This window comes from Leguminivora glycinivorella, chromosome 13 (genome assembly GCF_023078275.1).
Source record: "Leguminivora glycinivorella isolate SPB_JAAS2020 chromosome 13, LegGlyc_1.1, whole genome shotgun sequence".
Taxonomy (NCBI): domain Eukaryota; kingdom Metazoa; phylum Arthropoda; class Insecta; order Lepidoptera; family Tortricidae; genus Leguminivora; species Leguminivora glycinivorella.
Window position 1 is genome coordinate 22,016,827 of NC_062983.1, and position 16,475 is coordinate 22,033,301.

The 16,475-nt window shown below is 40.6% G+C and overlaps 1 protein-coding gene across 2 annotated transcripts; it reads right to left on the bottom strand.

Moving 5' to 3' along the window:
• Positions 1-3: 3 nt before the first annotated feature.
• Positions 4-16,142, bottom strand: LOC125232450 (protein RRP5 homolog). Of its 2 annotated transcripts, XM_048138108.1 has the most exons (20): positions 15,992-16,142; positions 15,776-15,919; positions 15,346-15,501; positions 14,415-14,568; positions 12,292-12,411; positions 11,769-11,944; positions 11,359-11,463; positions 9,949-10,086; positions 9,145-9,277; positions 8,362-8,550; positions 6,824-6,915; positions 6,144-6,299; positions 5,698-5,898; positions 4,417-5,340; positions 3,826-3,953; positions 3,584-3,668; positions 2,969-3,097; positions 2,041-2,296; positions 1,365-1,530; positions 4-229 (listed from the first exon to the last, which is right to left on the bottom strand). In XM_048138108.1, the coding sequence occupies exons 1-20, from the start codon at positions 16,058-16,060 to the stop codon at positions 70-72; spliced, it is 3,681 nt and encodes a 1,226-aa protein (XP_047994065.1). In that variant the 5' UTR covers positions 16,061-16,142; the 3' UTR covers positions 4-69. The 2 variants fall into 2 exon arrangements, with proteins under 2 accessions (XP_047994065.1, XP_047994064.1); XM_048138107.1 differs by lacking the exon at positions 3,584-3,668 and having other exon boundaries at positions 3,741-3,953.
• Positions 16,143-16,475: the final 333 nt, after the last annotated feature.

Consider the following 16,475-nt stretch of genomic DNA (forward strand, 5'->3'; position numbering starts at 1 on the left):
AAATAATTAAAACAATGCATTTATTTCTTATCACATTTATGTCACATGACAACACTGCCCTATGTATGTTTAAAACTTGGCGGTCTCCATAAACTTGACGGCGCGCTCCCGCACTTGCTCGGCGCGGTCGGCGTCGCCGATGCGCTCCTCCAGCTCCGACCACTTGTTGAATAACGTCTTCATCTTACGCGCTGGGAGTTTCTGGGACGTCATGCGCTCCATTACTTGCCTGTGGAAGACACATTATGCGTTAAATAATGAAACAATGTTGCAAGGTAAGGTGGCATTACGATGCTAATTTTATCAACTCATGGCGACCCTCCCCGGTTTACGGAGTACAGCATACACCATTGCGAACTTTTTGTAGAGCAATGAAAAAGAGATAATTTTGATATACTTTGCGTAGATGTTGACTCAAACGGATTGGGCAGAGTCTTGTATTATTAGCAAATATCGTCATAATTCAACCAAATTACACAAAACCTTAACCATTTACACTTTAAAATCTCCCACTAAAATAATAGTACATAGGTGAAAGCTGCATGAAAATTCGTTCAGTAGCTTTAGGGTTTATCGCGAACGGGTGCGCCAAAGTTCATATAAAATTGGTATATAGATTATTGGTAGTCCGAAAATGTTTTTCATACAATTTAAATTATAACGATCATTATTTATAACAATTTTATGTTCATAACTATCGTAACTTCGAATGACTTATGTTCATAATGTCATTAATCAAAAATACATGTTATACTAATGTTAATGTTTATATACTTATTGATCATAACGATTGCGAGTAATATAATTTATCGTTATATGATTGTTAACAGAACAGAAATCACATGTGACAGTCCAGTTAGGTGCGACGACGAGCGTAGCAAGGAGGAGCGTGTTAGGTTGACCGTGAGCAAACCAGAAACGACTTTTTAATGTAAATTGTATATGTCACTGTAAAAGCTCCAGGCGCGTTTCTATAAACGGCTCAAGTTTTTCATAGAACTTCCCCAAAACTTTTAAAATAATTTTATGATAAATCATTTTCTTAAACACAAAATTATGAATGTTATTAAATATTTGTATAGAATTTATGATTAAAAATTTTCGGCTAAATGATTATTATGAAATAATGATATTATGAATGATTATTATGAAATAATTGATAATAATGAAATAAAATTATAATAAGTAAAATTATGAGAAATGATCATTCGGAACACAAATCGGTATAAACAATAATTTTATAACAAATAATTTTATATGAGCCAATATGGATCCATCGCGAACATACAGATGTAAAACAAAGTCCCCTGCGGAGTCTGTAATTCTGTATAAGGTGTAAGAAGTTGCCAAACAATTGTGCTTACCTGACAGCCTGTATGTCGCGGTCTTTAGCGAGCATGTCCGCGTACGCAGCACACACGTCGAGGCGCTGCGGGTACACGGCGAGCACTTGCTCGAACAGCGCCTCTGCGCGCTCGCGCTCGCCGTGGGTTCGTTCTAGCAGGGCGAACTGGACTAAGACGGTTACATCTGGAAAACATTGAGAGGTTGGTTATTCTCGATTAAAAAAACACTAAATTTATCAATTATAGTGAAATTTAAGGCATAGCCAATCGGCTATGAGATCGTTTAAAAGTGACAAATAAACTTTAAATAACAGATTGTTGTTTAACGGGTTCGTGGTCATAATTGTCCATTTAAAATCCGTGTATTTTTAACTTTTTATTTTTGAGTTTCTACATATATTGCAAATAATGACAGGAATTTTGTCTTTTATTCGAGGCAACTAATAACAGACCAGGCCAGAAAACGCTGACTGCCTTCTGCATCACATCTCTTGCCTCATCCACCAATCCCAACTTAAAGCAGGCTGCTCCACACTGTATATAATTTGGTAGGATTTCTCTTATATTTCGAGTGAGATAAATTCTTGGTGCTTAAAGGAGTCGACGTATCTTAGGATAAAGTACCTTTTAACTAACTAACCAATTGTTTTGGCTCAGTGATCCTTATAAGTACAGATATATAGATAAAACTTACGTTCTTTCTTCTCCAAAACGCTGACCGCCTTCTGCATCACATGCCTAGCTTTATCCACAAGCCCTAGTTTGAAGCACGCCGCCCCGCACTGTATATAATTGGTAGGATTTCTCTTATATTTCCGCAGCATGAGATCGACGAGTGAGGAAAGTTCTTGATGCTTGGAGGTGTCCACGTAGATGTCGAGCAGCTTGGAGTGGACTTTGAAGGTGTCGTTCATTTGGAGGGCTTCTTCTAGTGTTTTTTGTTGGGACTCCTGTAAGAAAATATTTACTATTTTAGCAACGGAGTCTATATTGGAGATGACATAGACAGATTCTAGGAACTTTTGTAGGAAATACAAATACATGTATTTTTTCGTCGGCAATTCTTTATCAGCGAAAGTATTATGAATAGGCAGTACTAAGTACAGATTACATGGGATATTTTATTAGTTACACAGGTTTTTTAAAGATTGCAGTTAGTATTGTGTATAAACCTCAAGTCTGTGTCAAGATACTGGCTGAACTATTAGCAACCTTTTGCATTTTCAGAGAACTTTTCTGCCCTATAGAGAACAACCGATACTCCACGATGTTTCATTACAAACATGGTTTGATGCTGCTGTTGACGCTGTTAAAAAAATAAAATAAAATAAATGAATCGTTTATTCTCAAAATAAACCCTTTTTTGACAACATCAATTCTTCTGCCAAAGTGCAGGACAGTTTGTTGGCAGAGGGGACTCCCTTACATAATATAAGTGAGTAGAACTATCTGTGTTATAAGTTTACGCTAGAATGAATGTTATGAATGTTGTATAACATTGTGTGACAGGGACAACGCGATGGTATTGAAATTACGCTGTCCCTATCACACTATGTTATACCTATAACATATAATAACAGTCAGTGTGGGAGCATCATTAGGGCCAAGGGGGCGTTAATTACCTTTGTGCCAAACCGGTTTTCGACGTTGAGCATAGCGAGCCAGACGTTGAGCTTTTCATCCTCCTCGCGGAAAGATATGGTGTTGAGCGCCTTGCGGCCCACCGCGCGCGCCTTGTCGATTTCTGTCGCCTGTAAGCAAGTTAAAAAATTAAGGCATGAAGACTTGACATCCCATACAATATTTTAGGTTTCTGCCTTTTTCTATTCAGAGGTTTTAGTATAGAATGATCCTTTTAAATGATGCCACCAACTCGAGCACGCCACTTGTCTAAGTCCTATGCTAGTCTCATCCAAAAGTGACCCGCAACATTTTAAATGTCCACGCAAGGAGTTAACGGACGCCAGAGGCCTCTTTCATCCGAAAGTGACGACGAGGACATACGTTACTACTAGTTACCAGTTAACAGACGACTCTACATTCTAACTAGTGGTGTCTCGCTCTACTGTAGCTGTCTCACCTGCAGATGGAAGGCCATGTACGCGATCCACAGTTGGCTGCAGTTCGGGTTGGCCAGCAGCGCCCTCTCGAACTGGTCTGAGCTCCTCGGTTGCGCTTCGCTCTCGACGGCTCAACATTCTAACTAGTGGTGTCTCGCTCGACTGTAGCTGTCTCACCTGCAGATGGAAGGCCATGTACGCGATCCACAGTTGGCTGCAGTTAGGGTTGGCCAGCAGCGCCCTCTCGAACTGGTCTGAGCTCCTCGGCTGCGCTTCGCTCTCGACGGCTCAACATTCTAACTAGTGGTGTCTCGCTCTACTGTAGCTGTCTCACCTGCAGATGGAAGGCCATGTACGCGATCCACAGTTGGCTGCAGTTCGGGTTGGCCAGCAGCGCCCTCTCGAACTGGTCTGAGCTCCTCGGCTGCGCTTCGCTCTCGACGGCGCGACGTTCCAACTCGCGAAGGTGTTCCTCCTCGGCGCGGGCTTTCGCTACTTTCTCGGCGGCTGTCAGCTTCTTCCGCTTCTTTTTGGGCTGCTCGGCTTCCTGGTGGTCAAATTATAAAATGCCAAATAGGAAATGGAATAAATTAAATCTTAAGGTAGAGCTGCGACGTATTGCCTTAGTGGCTTGCAAATATGGCGTCATCGTAGCTTGTCTTAAGACTCTTAAGGTATTTTCTATGAGATTTCGTCGAATGTGGTAGAAAAATCCGGAACAAACTAGTCGTTCTGTAAAATATTTCTACCGGCCAACACAATTGAACTACTATACTAATTAAAAACATACATTAAATATTGAAAGACAGTTCGGAAATCGAATTGGATTCGCGTATTAACCATTTGCACGCCACAAATTTACAAGTATAAACAAAACACACATCAATTTACACTGCAAATGTACATTTGTACTAGGTAAATGTTGTGCTGTTTCCGCGTAGTTATCGTTTTTGGCGATCAAATTATTATACCCAATTCAAACATTATTCTAAATAAAAATCTAAACATACCTCATCCTCACTGCTGCTGGAGGACTCTTCCACCTTGCTGGCCTGGTTGTCACTCTCCGCCCAGAAGTCCTTAGCGCTCGGCACCTCAAGCGCCGGCTCCAAACTCTCCACCACCTTAATCTCTTTACTCTTATCTACTACTTCTTTAACTTCCTTATTCTTATCTTGTTTCCTTTTCTTGCCTTTTGTCTCTTCTTTAGGTTTATCAGCTTCTTTCTCTTTTAGTTTATCCTTCTTTTTACTTTTCTTTTCGGGAACTGCCTCTTCTTCAGAAGAATCATCTTCTTTATTGGGATTTTTCCCCTCTTTTTTCTTTTTCTGCTTCTCTTTGTAATTAGGATCTCTGTATTCTTCTTCGTCAAATTCTTTCAACTTTTCTTGAGCGGTCTTCATAGCTTCCATTAATTTCTTTATTCTCTCTTCGATAACTAACTTTTCTTGATGCATGGCTGTGTGAAATTTCTTATTTTTAGCTGACAAACCTTGTTCTTCTATTTTTACTATCTTTTTGTCTATCCGTTTTATCCTAAGTACTCTACATTTGATGGATTTCATTAGAGATATTACTCGTTTCTTCCACTGTCTAGCTGTTTCACAGTCCGATAAGTCTATAAGAGCTAGGTCTTCTGGTTTTAGTACTTGGTCACTGTCTTCATGTATGTCTGTCTCTATAGCGTCGCTTTCTTCTGATACCTCTTTTACTTTTTTCTCCTTTTTATTCTTTTTATCTTTGTTTTTCTTTTTAGGCTCCGCGTCTTCAGCGTCGCTATCCTCTGAAACTTCTTTTGCCTTACTTTTCTTATCTTTCTTTTTCTTTACTGTATTTGTGTCAGTGTCTTCAGATTCACTAGATTTACGCTTCTTGTTGGGCACTTCGTGGTTTTCAGTTTCATTTTTGCGTTTCACGTTTATAGGACTACGTTTCTGCAAAAAATGAACAATCAATACGCGATAAATATGCCGCGGGAATCGCATTTCAATAGTTATTGAATTGTTTTATAAAGCAAAATCAGTCAAGACGACAAGCCGAAAACAGTTATAAATACATACGACGACATTTACCGCTGGCCAGAAGGGCTATATTGTCGGACTCCCCAGCAGTTTCCAGCACTAAGCATCAACTAGCAACACGGTAAATGTCACCACTTGGAAGGGATAGTCTAGTCAGGGCGGTAATTACATTGTGTCGTTCGCCGCATGAAAACAATGCCGGTTGCCTGGCAACCTCATATTTTTTATTAGGTGAAGGACGCAGTGCAATTTTGCGCTATGGTTACTCACCGCCGGCCAGAAAGGTTCAATCGTCAGACTTCCCAGCATCTTCTTGTTCTGAGCGTCGACTTGCAGCACAGTACAAGTTACAACTTGCCCCGGGTGGAAGGCCTGGGTCAGGTTAGCGACGGGTGTCCGGGAGACTTGGTTGCGGGGGACGTACGCTACCACTTCGTTCAGGAAGGACACTAGCACGAAGTCTTTTACCACCTGTAAATTAATGTGATGTAGCTTATTAGGTACATAAAAACTAAAATATGTTGATATTTATCGATTCCAGAAGGCAAAACTGCTTATGCATCACGAGTCTGTCAATAAAGACACCAATCGGTTGGTCGGCCAGCGCTAGCGCCAACTGCCAACATACGGCCAAGTAGCCCTCTACAGGGGGTTCCACCAAGGGTTGGTGGAACCGTTGGCCACATGTGTACAGCGGCCATAAGGTTGAATCTTACCTTTATAACCCCCGTGTAGGCCTTGCCGACCTGCGCTGCCTCGTAGGAGGTCAGTAGCGCAGCACCAGCCGCCACGAGCGACGGCTTGAGAGACAGCATCAGCGTTTGTTTAGCGGCGTCCACGGATAGCACGCGCGCGTTTACTTCTTGCCCCACCTGTGAATGATAAATTAATTTAAAAAAAACTGTTACTGAAAGTGTAATCTCGGAAATAAAGTCTGTACTTTTTGTGTGCTTTATTTGTTACGTACTTGTTTAAGAACAAATTAATGGACTGAAATTAAAAAATAGCACTAGATCCTACTCATAGTGTTGTGTTCCTGCCGGTGAGTAAGGCTGCCAGAGCTCAACGAGGGTGAGGTGTGCTGGTGACAGAAAGATCTACGGAACTAATTTGTTCCGTCTTGAGACGTCGGACCCGAACCCTCCTTGGAACTTGTACACTCCTTTTTGCTGTGTACTTAACACAGCAAAAAGGAGTTTACATGTTTCTAACGGGTTTGCAACTCGCATGTGACACACCTTGAGCTGCAGGCGTCCATAGGTTACTGTGACCGCTTTCCATCATGCGGACCGTATGCTTGTTTGCCATCGACGTAGTATTAAAAAAAAATAGAATTGATAACCTTTTGAGATTTGGAAGTCTGTTAAAAACGATTTAAACCGATTTGATCTCTCACCTTGTACTTCTTTTTAGTCAGTTTGGAGGTGGTCGCCTTCTTAGGATCCACGTAGACGCCCGCGTCCGAAAGATGTAGTTGCGGTACATAGCCTAAAATAAAAACTCCCATTACAATTAGGTTCTGACGTTTTGCTAATTATGTGAGTACTTGAATAGTTTTATGCGCCAAAACATAGACTTTTCGTTTATGTCACAAGTTCAAATCTTATACTATGTTCGGAAAGAGAAGAGTCACAGATGTATAGTCAACCAATTGGAACCCTAAGCCACTCTACAACCATGTAAAAATGACAAGTTATAAGAGATTTCTTACAATCGGATTTATAACGTCACTATGACATAGTTCTACAGTCGCCTAGGGTTCAAATTGGTTGACTGTACAGGGCGAGGACGCCATAGATTCCACGACTCTTCTCTTTCTGAACAGACTCTACAATATTTTTTCTACTCCCGAACTGTTACTCGTCATTTACAGGGTCGTGCATAGATCTTTAAAACCCTGCATAAAAGTCTATTCCCCAAAGCCAGCCCCGCCGGCTCGGCTTCCGGCGCATGCACGCTGTAACGAAAAAAATATAAACGCATTGTTTGGCTCTGGAACCATGGCAACGCATTGTTATAACGTTACTGCGCGCGTGCGTGGGAAGCCGGCGGGGGATGATGGATGGGTGCAAACCTTTGCGTCAAAATACAGAAAACTATTAAAAACTAAGTGCATGGTTGTAGAGAAAGTATTGCATGCAACGGTGTTTAACTGAGTCAAAAAATATTCGTGGCGTCTTTATTAACAAATTGTTACCCACGCCACTCGTCTTTTTTGACCTCCTTTAAACGCCGGTTGCATAAAATACTATTAATGGACTACTTATTTATTTATTTAAACTTTATTGCATAGTAAAAATTGTACAAAAGGCGAATTTAATGCCTGAAGGCTTTCATTACCAGCTAACCTTTGGATGAAACAGAGATCAATTAATAGCTTAACTTCTCAGCCGAGAGTGAGACCTGAAATCTTACCTGACAGGCGGCCCACAGTGACAGTGACGTGATTGTCGGCCACAGTGCGGACGGCGCCAGTGACCAGCTGGCCGACAGAGAGCTGCGAGTGGCAGAAGTATTTCTCGGTGAGCAGTTTGGTCTCGTCGGTCACGTGGTAGATGTAGTCAGACAGGTTGTAGGTCATGTTTTACCTGACAGGCGGCCCACAGTGACAGTGACGTGGTTGTCGGCCACAGTGCGGACGGCGCCAGTGACCAGCTGGCCGACAGAGAGCTGCGAGTGGCAGAAGTATTTCTCGGTGAGCAGTTTGGTCTCGTCGGTCACGTGGTAGATGTAGTCAGACAGGTTGTAGGTCATGTTTTACCTGACAGGCGGCCCACAGTGACAGTGACGTGGTTGTCGGCCACAGTGCGGACGGCGCCAGTGACCAGCTGGCCGACAGAGAGCTGCGAGTGGCAGAAGTATTTCTCGGTGAGCAGTTTGGTCTCGTCGGTCACGTGGTAGATGTAGTCAGACAGGTTGTAGGTCATGTTTTACCTGACAGGCGGCCCACAGTGACAGTGACGTGGTTGTCGGCTACAGTGCGGACGGCGCCAGTGACCAGCTGGCCGACAGAGAGCTGCGAGTGGCAGAAGTATTTCTCGGTGAGCAGTTTGGTCTCGTCGGTCACGTGGTAGATGTAGTCAGACAGGTTGTAGGTTATCACGCGGACGCGGTGGGTGCTGCCTGGGAAATGATAAGAATTCATTAAGTAGTTTGAGTCGATATGACGTTTTTATTAAGAATTTTATTTGAATATATCAAAACAATTTGAAGAAAAAGTAACGTTTGCACGCTACTTTTGAAGTTTCACCGATATTTCGGAACCTCGTGGTTTTTTTGCATTACGATCGTTATCATATTTGCAATCAGTCATTGTTTCACTATCAGCACATAACTCTAGATTCTAGAAGAAACATCTACAGGTGGAAAAAATGCTACATTTGAAGATACTGAAGAAAAAAGGGTCCGTAAGATTTAAGTGCAATAAGGTGCTCTCCAAGAGGAATTCTATTAAATGGCCCCTTTTGTATCATAAAGAAGGACCTTTACAATACAATACTCTTTATTGCACACCTTACATAGTTTACAAGTAATGCACAAGAAACAAAAAAAAATTGAACAGAGGTAACAACAGGCGATCTTATCGCCTTTCTAGTATTCCGAAAAATAATGATTTTTTTTAGGTATGGATTACCAGTATTGCCACAAATGTTAGATGGGGGGATACGGCTATCTGCAGTGCCTGAGATACATCCTGTGTGACGGAGGGCTAGTTACCGATGGGGTAGGACTGCGCCACCACCTGCTCGTCGCTGAGGTCCTCGTGCACGGCGACGCGGCGCAGGCTCATCGTCCCGACGCACTTCTTGCCCAGCTTGAAGTGGATCGAGCGCCCGGCGATCTTCAGCACCTGACAAATGGAGTGAATGATCATTAGAATCGTGTTATACAATTAAGTTTCTTTTTCAGTTACCTATTTTTTTTAAAGCCTGCACCCACTACTCTTTCTGTTTAGCCTGTTGGTTGACTGGTAGAGAATGTCTTTAGGCATTAAGTCCGCCATTTGTACTTTATTTGTTATATTGTGCAATAGAGTTTAAATAAATAAATATAGTCATAAAATGCACCCTGATTATAGGAAGCAAAATTCTTTAATCAAAAAACACGATACATAAATTATCAGGAATTCAGTAAAAAAATACAAGTTTTCGGCAAAATTGCCGTTCTAGCTTAGCATAAATATTGTGAAGTAGTGAAATCCCGGTCTTGGGTGAGAGACGAACTCAAAGCTACTGGATGGCTTGCCCAGTGCTCTACCACTAGTACCACCTGAACTACCACGATTTCATCCATAGACAAACAATTTTTCCACATTCCATCCATTATGATACGTCTGCTAACGTCCATCGTTAGCAGCCGTGCCTGCTAGTGAAATATAACTTGTAAAATCTTAACCTAGATACAAAGAAAACAGACCTACACAACAGTTAATTCTATTATTTTTTCTTATAAATGGACTGCAATTTCAATGTCATCTTTTCTTGTACAGTTGGCACCTAGAGATTAAACATGATTGCAAACCTGTGCTTCCTCGACAATGTCGCCATCCTTCAGTTTGATCTCTTCTTCTAGGTTCGGTCGCGCGCTCTCGAAGATATTCCTGGTCGTGAGGTAGGGAGCGTTGCGAGTCGGCATCACGTACAACACGTGAGCTCGGATCTGGAACGTAAGTTACGTTTAATATAGTGTAAAAAAATATTTTTCCCACTATTGCTAAGGTGAAACCATAAGGCTCCAAATGATCAGATGTCAAAGGACAAAATTTATAAATAAATAAATAAATATTGGGGACATCTTACACAAATCAACTTATCCCAAAACTAAGCAAAACTTTTACTATGGGTACTAAGCGACGATTTTTTTTTTTTTTTTTTTTTTTTTTTTTTTTTTTTTTTATACTACGTCGGTGGCAAACAAGTATACGGCCCGCCTGATGTAAAGCGGTCACCGTAACCTATGGACGCCTGCAACTCAAACAGTGTCACATGCGCGTTGCCACCCCATTAGAAACTTGTACATTCCCTTTTGCTGTGTTAAGTACACAGTAAAAAGGAGTGTACAAGTTCTAAGGAGGGTTCGGGTTGCCGACGACTCAAAGGACAATAAACGGAACAAGTTAGTTCCGTAAGTCCTCCCGTCATCAGCACACCGCACCCTCGTTGAGCTCTGGCAGCCTTACTCACCGACAGGAACACAACACTATGAGTAGGGTCTAGTGCTATTTGGCTGCGGTCTTCTGTAAGGCGGAGGTACTACCCCAGTTGGGCTCTGCTCTAGATTCGAGCGAGACGATATCCGCTGTGCTGTGCCCTACCACACAAAGCGGAATATCATTCGCTATGCCCTACCTCGTATAATCGATTACATACTTAAATAGATAAATACATAATTATACATAGAAAACATCCATGACTCAAGAACATCTGTGCTCATCACACAAATAAATGCCCTTACCGGGATTCGAACCCAGGACCGTTGCTTAGCAGGCAGGGTCACTACCGACTGAGCCAAACCGGTCGTCATTTATTTAGTGGATCACATTAGAACTTTGTCTAGTTCTAATGTGATCCACTAAATAAATGTACGAGTGATGTGTCGGTGTGTGAAATGTCGGATTCATAACTTTACTTAACGGAGAGAAAGCTTCTAAGTTGCCTTCACAAATTATAAACCTTTGTCAAATTGTTGCTATAAAAACTTGGGTCAACTGGACGTGGAAAACCTAGGCGAACTTTTGTCGAGCAAATCGGGGAATTATTGCAAAACGGCCAGGTTAGCAGTACTCGAAACAAACGAGCATGTATGAGGAGCGTTATGAAGGTGCGTGAAGCGAAAGTGGTTTGTCAGGATCGTAGTAAATGGAAATCCGTGGTCTCTGGGAAACAAGCGACGCAGATGTATGTATTTGAGAGGAGATTGTTGTAATGGTACCTTTTGTCCGAGCGCGGGTTTCTTGTCCTTGCTGCGGTCGGCGTGGAAGCGCTGCACGTACGCCGTGGCGTCCAGCACGCGGCCCTCGATGCCGTTGTCCAGCGGCTATTAAAAAAAACATTTCTTTAATCATGAGATTCATCAGTCACTACATCATCCACTTGTTAAACTGTTTTCTTTGCTGTTCCGTTTAAATAAACCATGATGAAAACACACTTATAATTTTCAGAATATACAAAAATGAAATACATAGCAGTGAAAGGCTTTTTTTTTCATAGACCCCTAGGCGGGTAGAACACACGGGATGCGAGCCTCCAAGTAGCACAATATTGCCTGAGATTGAAAGGCACACAACCCCCATACATATAGTTTTTTTTAATAAATAAAATCCATAATATAATAATGCACACCTTGTCGACGGTGAACTCTACTGCAGTGCCGGGCAACAAGCACTTCTCGAGATTAGCGGGCTTCTTGCGGCGCAGCGCCTTCTGTAGCGCGGCCGGAGTAGCGCTCAGCGAGACGATACTGTTGTCTGCCGATGTTGTTACTGACTTCACACTTGTCCAGATCAACATGCCAGTATCTAGAAATATAACTAAATTTTTAGTTTCATGGGGAAAGGTATCTACTATCTATCCTCTTGACTTGACCATGAAATCAAATACATATACGTACAATAGGGAATGATACTCATTATTATGAATTCAAAAGTATTTAATATTTAAGTGAAAGCAGGGGCGGCTCACACCGCGATTCTTCATCGACCTACAAGTACATGCATTACTTGTATTACTTGTACTATTATATATTCTGTGGTACAAGGAAAGACGCAAGGAAAACAACGCCTTTGGATTCACGTATCAGATTATAATAGAGGTGCTAATGATAAAATTCATACGAAATTAATACGAAAATTTAACTGTCTCATACCTAATTCAATTTCTGGATTTGATTCAGCTTTAGGTAGGAAAGCCCTTGTGTTGGATATGCCAATGTCCATCACATAACCATGGTCCTCCACCGACGACACTGCTGCTTGGAGAATGTCACCTGTGCAAATAGAAGTAGAGAAATTAACATCAACATCAGCTGATGAACTTCAAATTTATAACTTTTTTTTAGTACATGACTTCAATTGACTGGGTGCTGCCATTTTTCAGTGTTTCAATTGGTTTTGATCTTTCAGCTTCAGTTTGCTCCAAGCCTTCCCAGATACCCTAAGTGTCTATAAAACCGGTTTGACGACCGCTCTGGCTCAGTCGGTAGTTACCCTGCCTGCTAAGCCGCGGTCCTGGGTTCGAATCCCGGTAAGGGCATTTATTTGTGTGATGAACACAGATATTTGTTCCTGAGTCATGGATGTTTTCTATGTATTTAAGTATGTATATCGTCGCTTAGCACCCATAGTACAAGCTTTGCTTAGTTTGGGGCTAAGTTGATCCGTGTAAGGTGTCCCCAATATTTATTTATTTAACTTCGTGAGATTCAAACACCCGCAGTAAGCGCCGCGCATTCGACGAGTGAAGGCAGGATTGTTACTCTTTGAAAAAGATCCTTGGAAATTAACTAGACCATGTCAAGCATTAAAACGGGAATAACCTGCTTAAAAATATTGTAAATATCACTCTGTAAGAATAGTACTTAATAAGGCTTACCAAAATAAGAAGGCGAGGAATTTGTAAAATAAAAAAAATAAAATAAAAAAGCCATTTATTCATCTTTTTTTTTACATGTCTTGTTTGTTCTTGTCTGTTCTTCTTCTGATGAACCCCTCATTGGGTGAAGGCCTCCTCCATCTCTTTCCAGGTGTCCCTATCTAGGGCTAGCGTCATCCACTGTTTCCCTGCTGCCTGGGTTACATCGTCAGCCCATCGTCTGTTTGGGCGACCTTCGCGCCGCTCTCCCGGTGGACCTTTCCATTTTGTTACCTCAATGGTCCATCTTCGGTCAGAGTAGCGCGATAAGTGCGCAGCCCAACGCCATTTCAGTGATAGAGCGTGTGTGAGAGTGTCAACTACTTTTGTCCTCTGATTTTAGTGCTGTTAATTTTCTGTATTTTCCTGATCTTTAATATACTTCTTTCCATCGCTCTTTGGGGCTGTCCATAAATTACGTCATCGATTTTTTCAGATTTTAGACCCCCCCCCCCCTATAATCATCCTATCGTCATATCTTAATGACCCCCCCCCCCTTCTCCCAAAATTGACGTCATTACCAGTTTGACATAATAAAACATTGCAGATTTGAGAAAAATAGGGTATTATATGATTAAAACACTTGGTTATAGAATCATCTTTGATTATTTTTACTTTGGCAATAATCATTGATATAATATAACTACTTATAATATAATATAAATATAAATACATAGTATAAAACAAAGTCGCTTTCGCTGTCTGTCCCTATGTATGCTTAGATCTTTAAAACTACGCAACGGATTTTGATGCGGTTTTTTTAAATAGATAGACTGATTCTTAAAGAAGGTTTATATGTATAATACATTTAAGTACCACGGGCGAAGCCGGGGCGGGCAGCTAGTATTATATGTAATATTATTGTTAGAGTATTTTATCTGTAGTTATTACTGTATTTGTGTACATCTATGTTGCATTACTAATGTATGTTTATTATGAGTTATTTTAGTATTGTATGCACCTTAGCCGCCTCTCACATTTGCAGTCTCACTTACTAGGTGTGCTGGAAGAAATTTCTTTTTAGAAATAATCTTTTTGTACGTGAAAAATAAACTATAAATAAGAATGACGTCAATTTCGAAACACCCCCCCCCCCATCAATCATTTACCGTCATCCGCAGACCAAACCCCCCCCCCCTAATTTAGAATGACGTAATTTATGGACGGCCCCTTTGGGTTCTTATAATTCTTATAATTTGTAAAATATGTGTATTGTAATTTTCTATTCTGCTACAAACCTGCTTGCTGCCACAACTTCGGCATTGTCGTCACTTTCCATCAGGTGTTATTAAGGTCAATCACTGGCCAGTTTATAGTAAAAAAAAACTATCAAAAAAACTTCTATAAAATTGTACTCACCCTTTAATAGGTCAGAGTGTGTCCGCCCTGAGTTGACATGCTGCGGCATCATGGACAGCATGACACCCTCGCTGCCCCCGTCTGCCTCCAGCACTTGGACCGCCACATACTGCCCCAGACTGAACATCTCCGGCAGTTCTCGCACTTTCTCCGTCTGGTAAAGGGAAGTAGATTATTCAGTCACTGAGTCACAAGGGTGGAATCATATTTATCGGCAATAAGTATGTTGCATTTTATAAATGTGAAGTAGTCAGTAAGTATGAATATGCCCAACCAGTCTTCATACAAGCGCGGATCCAGCTTTCGTGCCCAGGGGTAAAGGCCCAGACCCCAGGGTGAGGTCACGTGGTCTATTTGCAGTATTTGCACGGAAAACCTAGGTTCCAGGGGGGGTCATGACCCCCATACCCCTCCCCGCCCCCTGGATCCGCGCATGTCTTCATATTGCATGCAGTTAGAATGATATTATTGATATAATTCAATAGAATATCAACTGACAGTTATGTGGCAGGTGACATGTCCTATAGTGAAAAGTTTTACATGAAGACACACATCACACACACATGCAATGCTAACTTACTATCTAATGCAGGCTACTAAGCAAAATTAATCTTTTTTGTAGCAAAACCATTGTAATAATTATAGGGTCTTGAGCACAAATTTCTTCTAGAATATAACAAATTTCCTAATATTAATTTATCAACTCAACATTAGACCACCTATGGAAAAATACTCAAAGAAAATTACATTTCTAGAAAATTGGAAATATAGCAAGCAGAGGGAGAAATTGATTTGGAAAAATTTGATTAATGATGTGACTAAATATAAAGTCTAAATCTAGATCTATATCAGAATATAGCTCAAATTTAGTAGATCATCTGACATAATTATTTACTTAACTTTATTTTTTATTCAATTTCAAAACAAATACCTCATCATTAACATAAGCCTCCAGAATCTTGTTGTAGGGCTCGCTGATGTGGCAGGCCATGACATTGCCCTCGGTCTTGCTGGGCATAGCGATGCGCAGCTTTGTATCCAGCACTTTGCATACTCGCCCAAGCAGATTGAGACCGGGTTTCAGTGTCTGAAAAAGGTAATTATACAATAAATAAACAAATACTGTTCATAATTTAGTTAGATCAAGTACACTGTATAAGAGCTTGCATAAACAAAAAAAGTGACAAGTTATTTTTATGCCAATATTTCCTTTCCCTAGTTTTCTTCATCACTTGCCAGTTATAAGCTTATTGTATCAAAAAAGTGAAAAATACTTACAGCGATTGTTGTATTAGTAATTTACTTACTAACTTAGAAACGAGACATTTAATACAAAAATGAAATTTTGAATGTAAACATACCTTATAGCCAATGCTTGCTGCGCACATTTTGTATGACTGATCCACTTCCTTAACCGCTTCATCAGATAAGTATCCATCATCATTTTCTGGTCTTTTCTTTTGTTTTTTCTTCTTTCCTTGACCTTTTTCTGCAGCACCTAAAAACTAATTTAAAAAGTATTGACAATTAAACCCATCTATTACTGACACAGTATATTTAGCGCACTATGTACTTACGTTACTACTTTGCTTAAAATATGTCACATTAGGCTTTTTTCCGCCACGAGGAAAGTATTCTTCGGTCATTTTTATATTTGTTATTTTACATGAGTAACCTGCAGATATGCTGCAGATGTATACACGCGAATTTTAGAGGTTATAATCCGTTTCGTTGTTGCACTGTTACGAATGAATGTCAAATTATGTATTTTAATTATGTATGATTTGAGAGCTCACTTCTTCCTAATAAAGCATTATTTACCCATAAAATAATTATTTCTTTTAATCAATAAATTATTTGTCCCATAAATCGTCAGTTCATGAAAAACTTAACGAGGGGTAAATTTATAAAGTACTGATAACAAAACGCCAGTGACAGTGTGTGTGACCATGTGTATTTTTAAATCAATGATGAATATGATGATGCTTTTAGTTCCTTCATATAGGTCAGTAATATTTTACTGGAATTTATTTATATTTCGTATTTTATTAGAAACGTTGA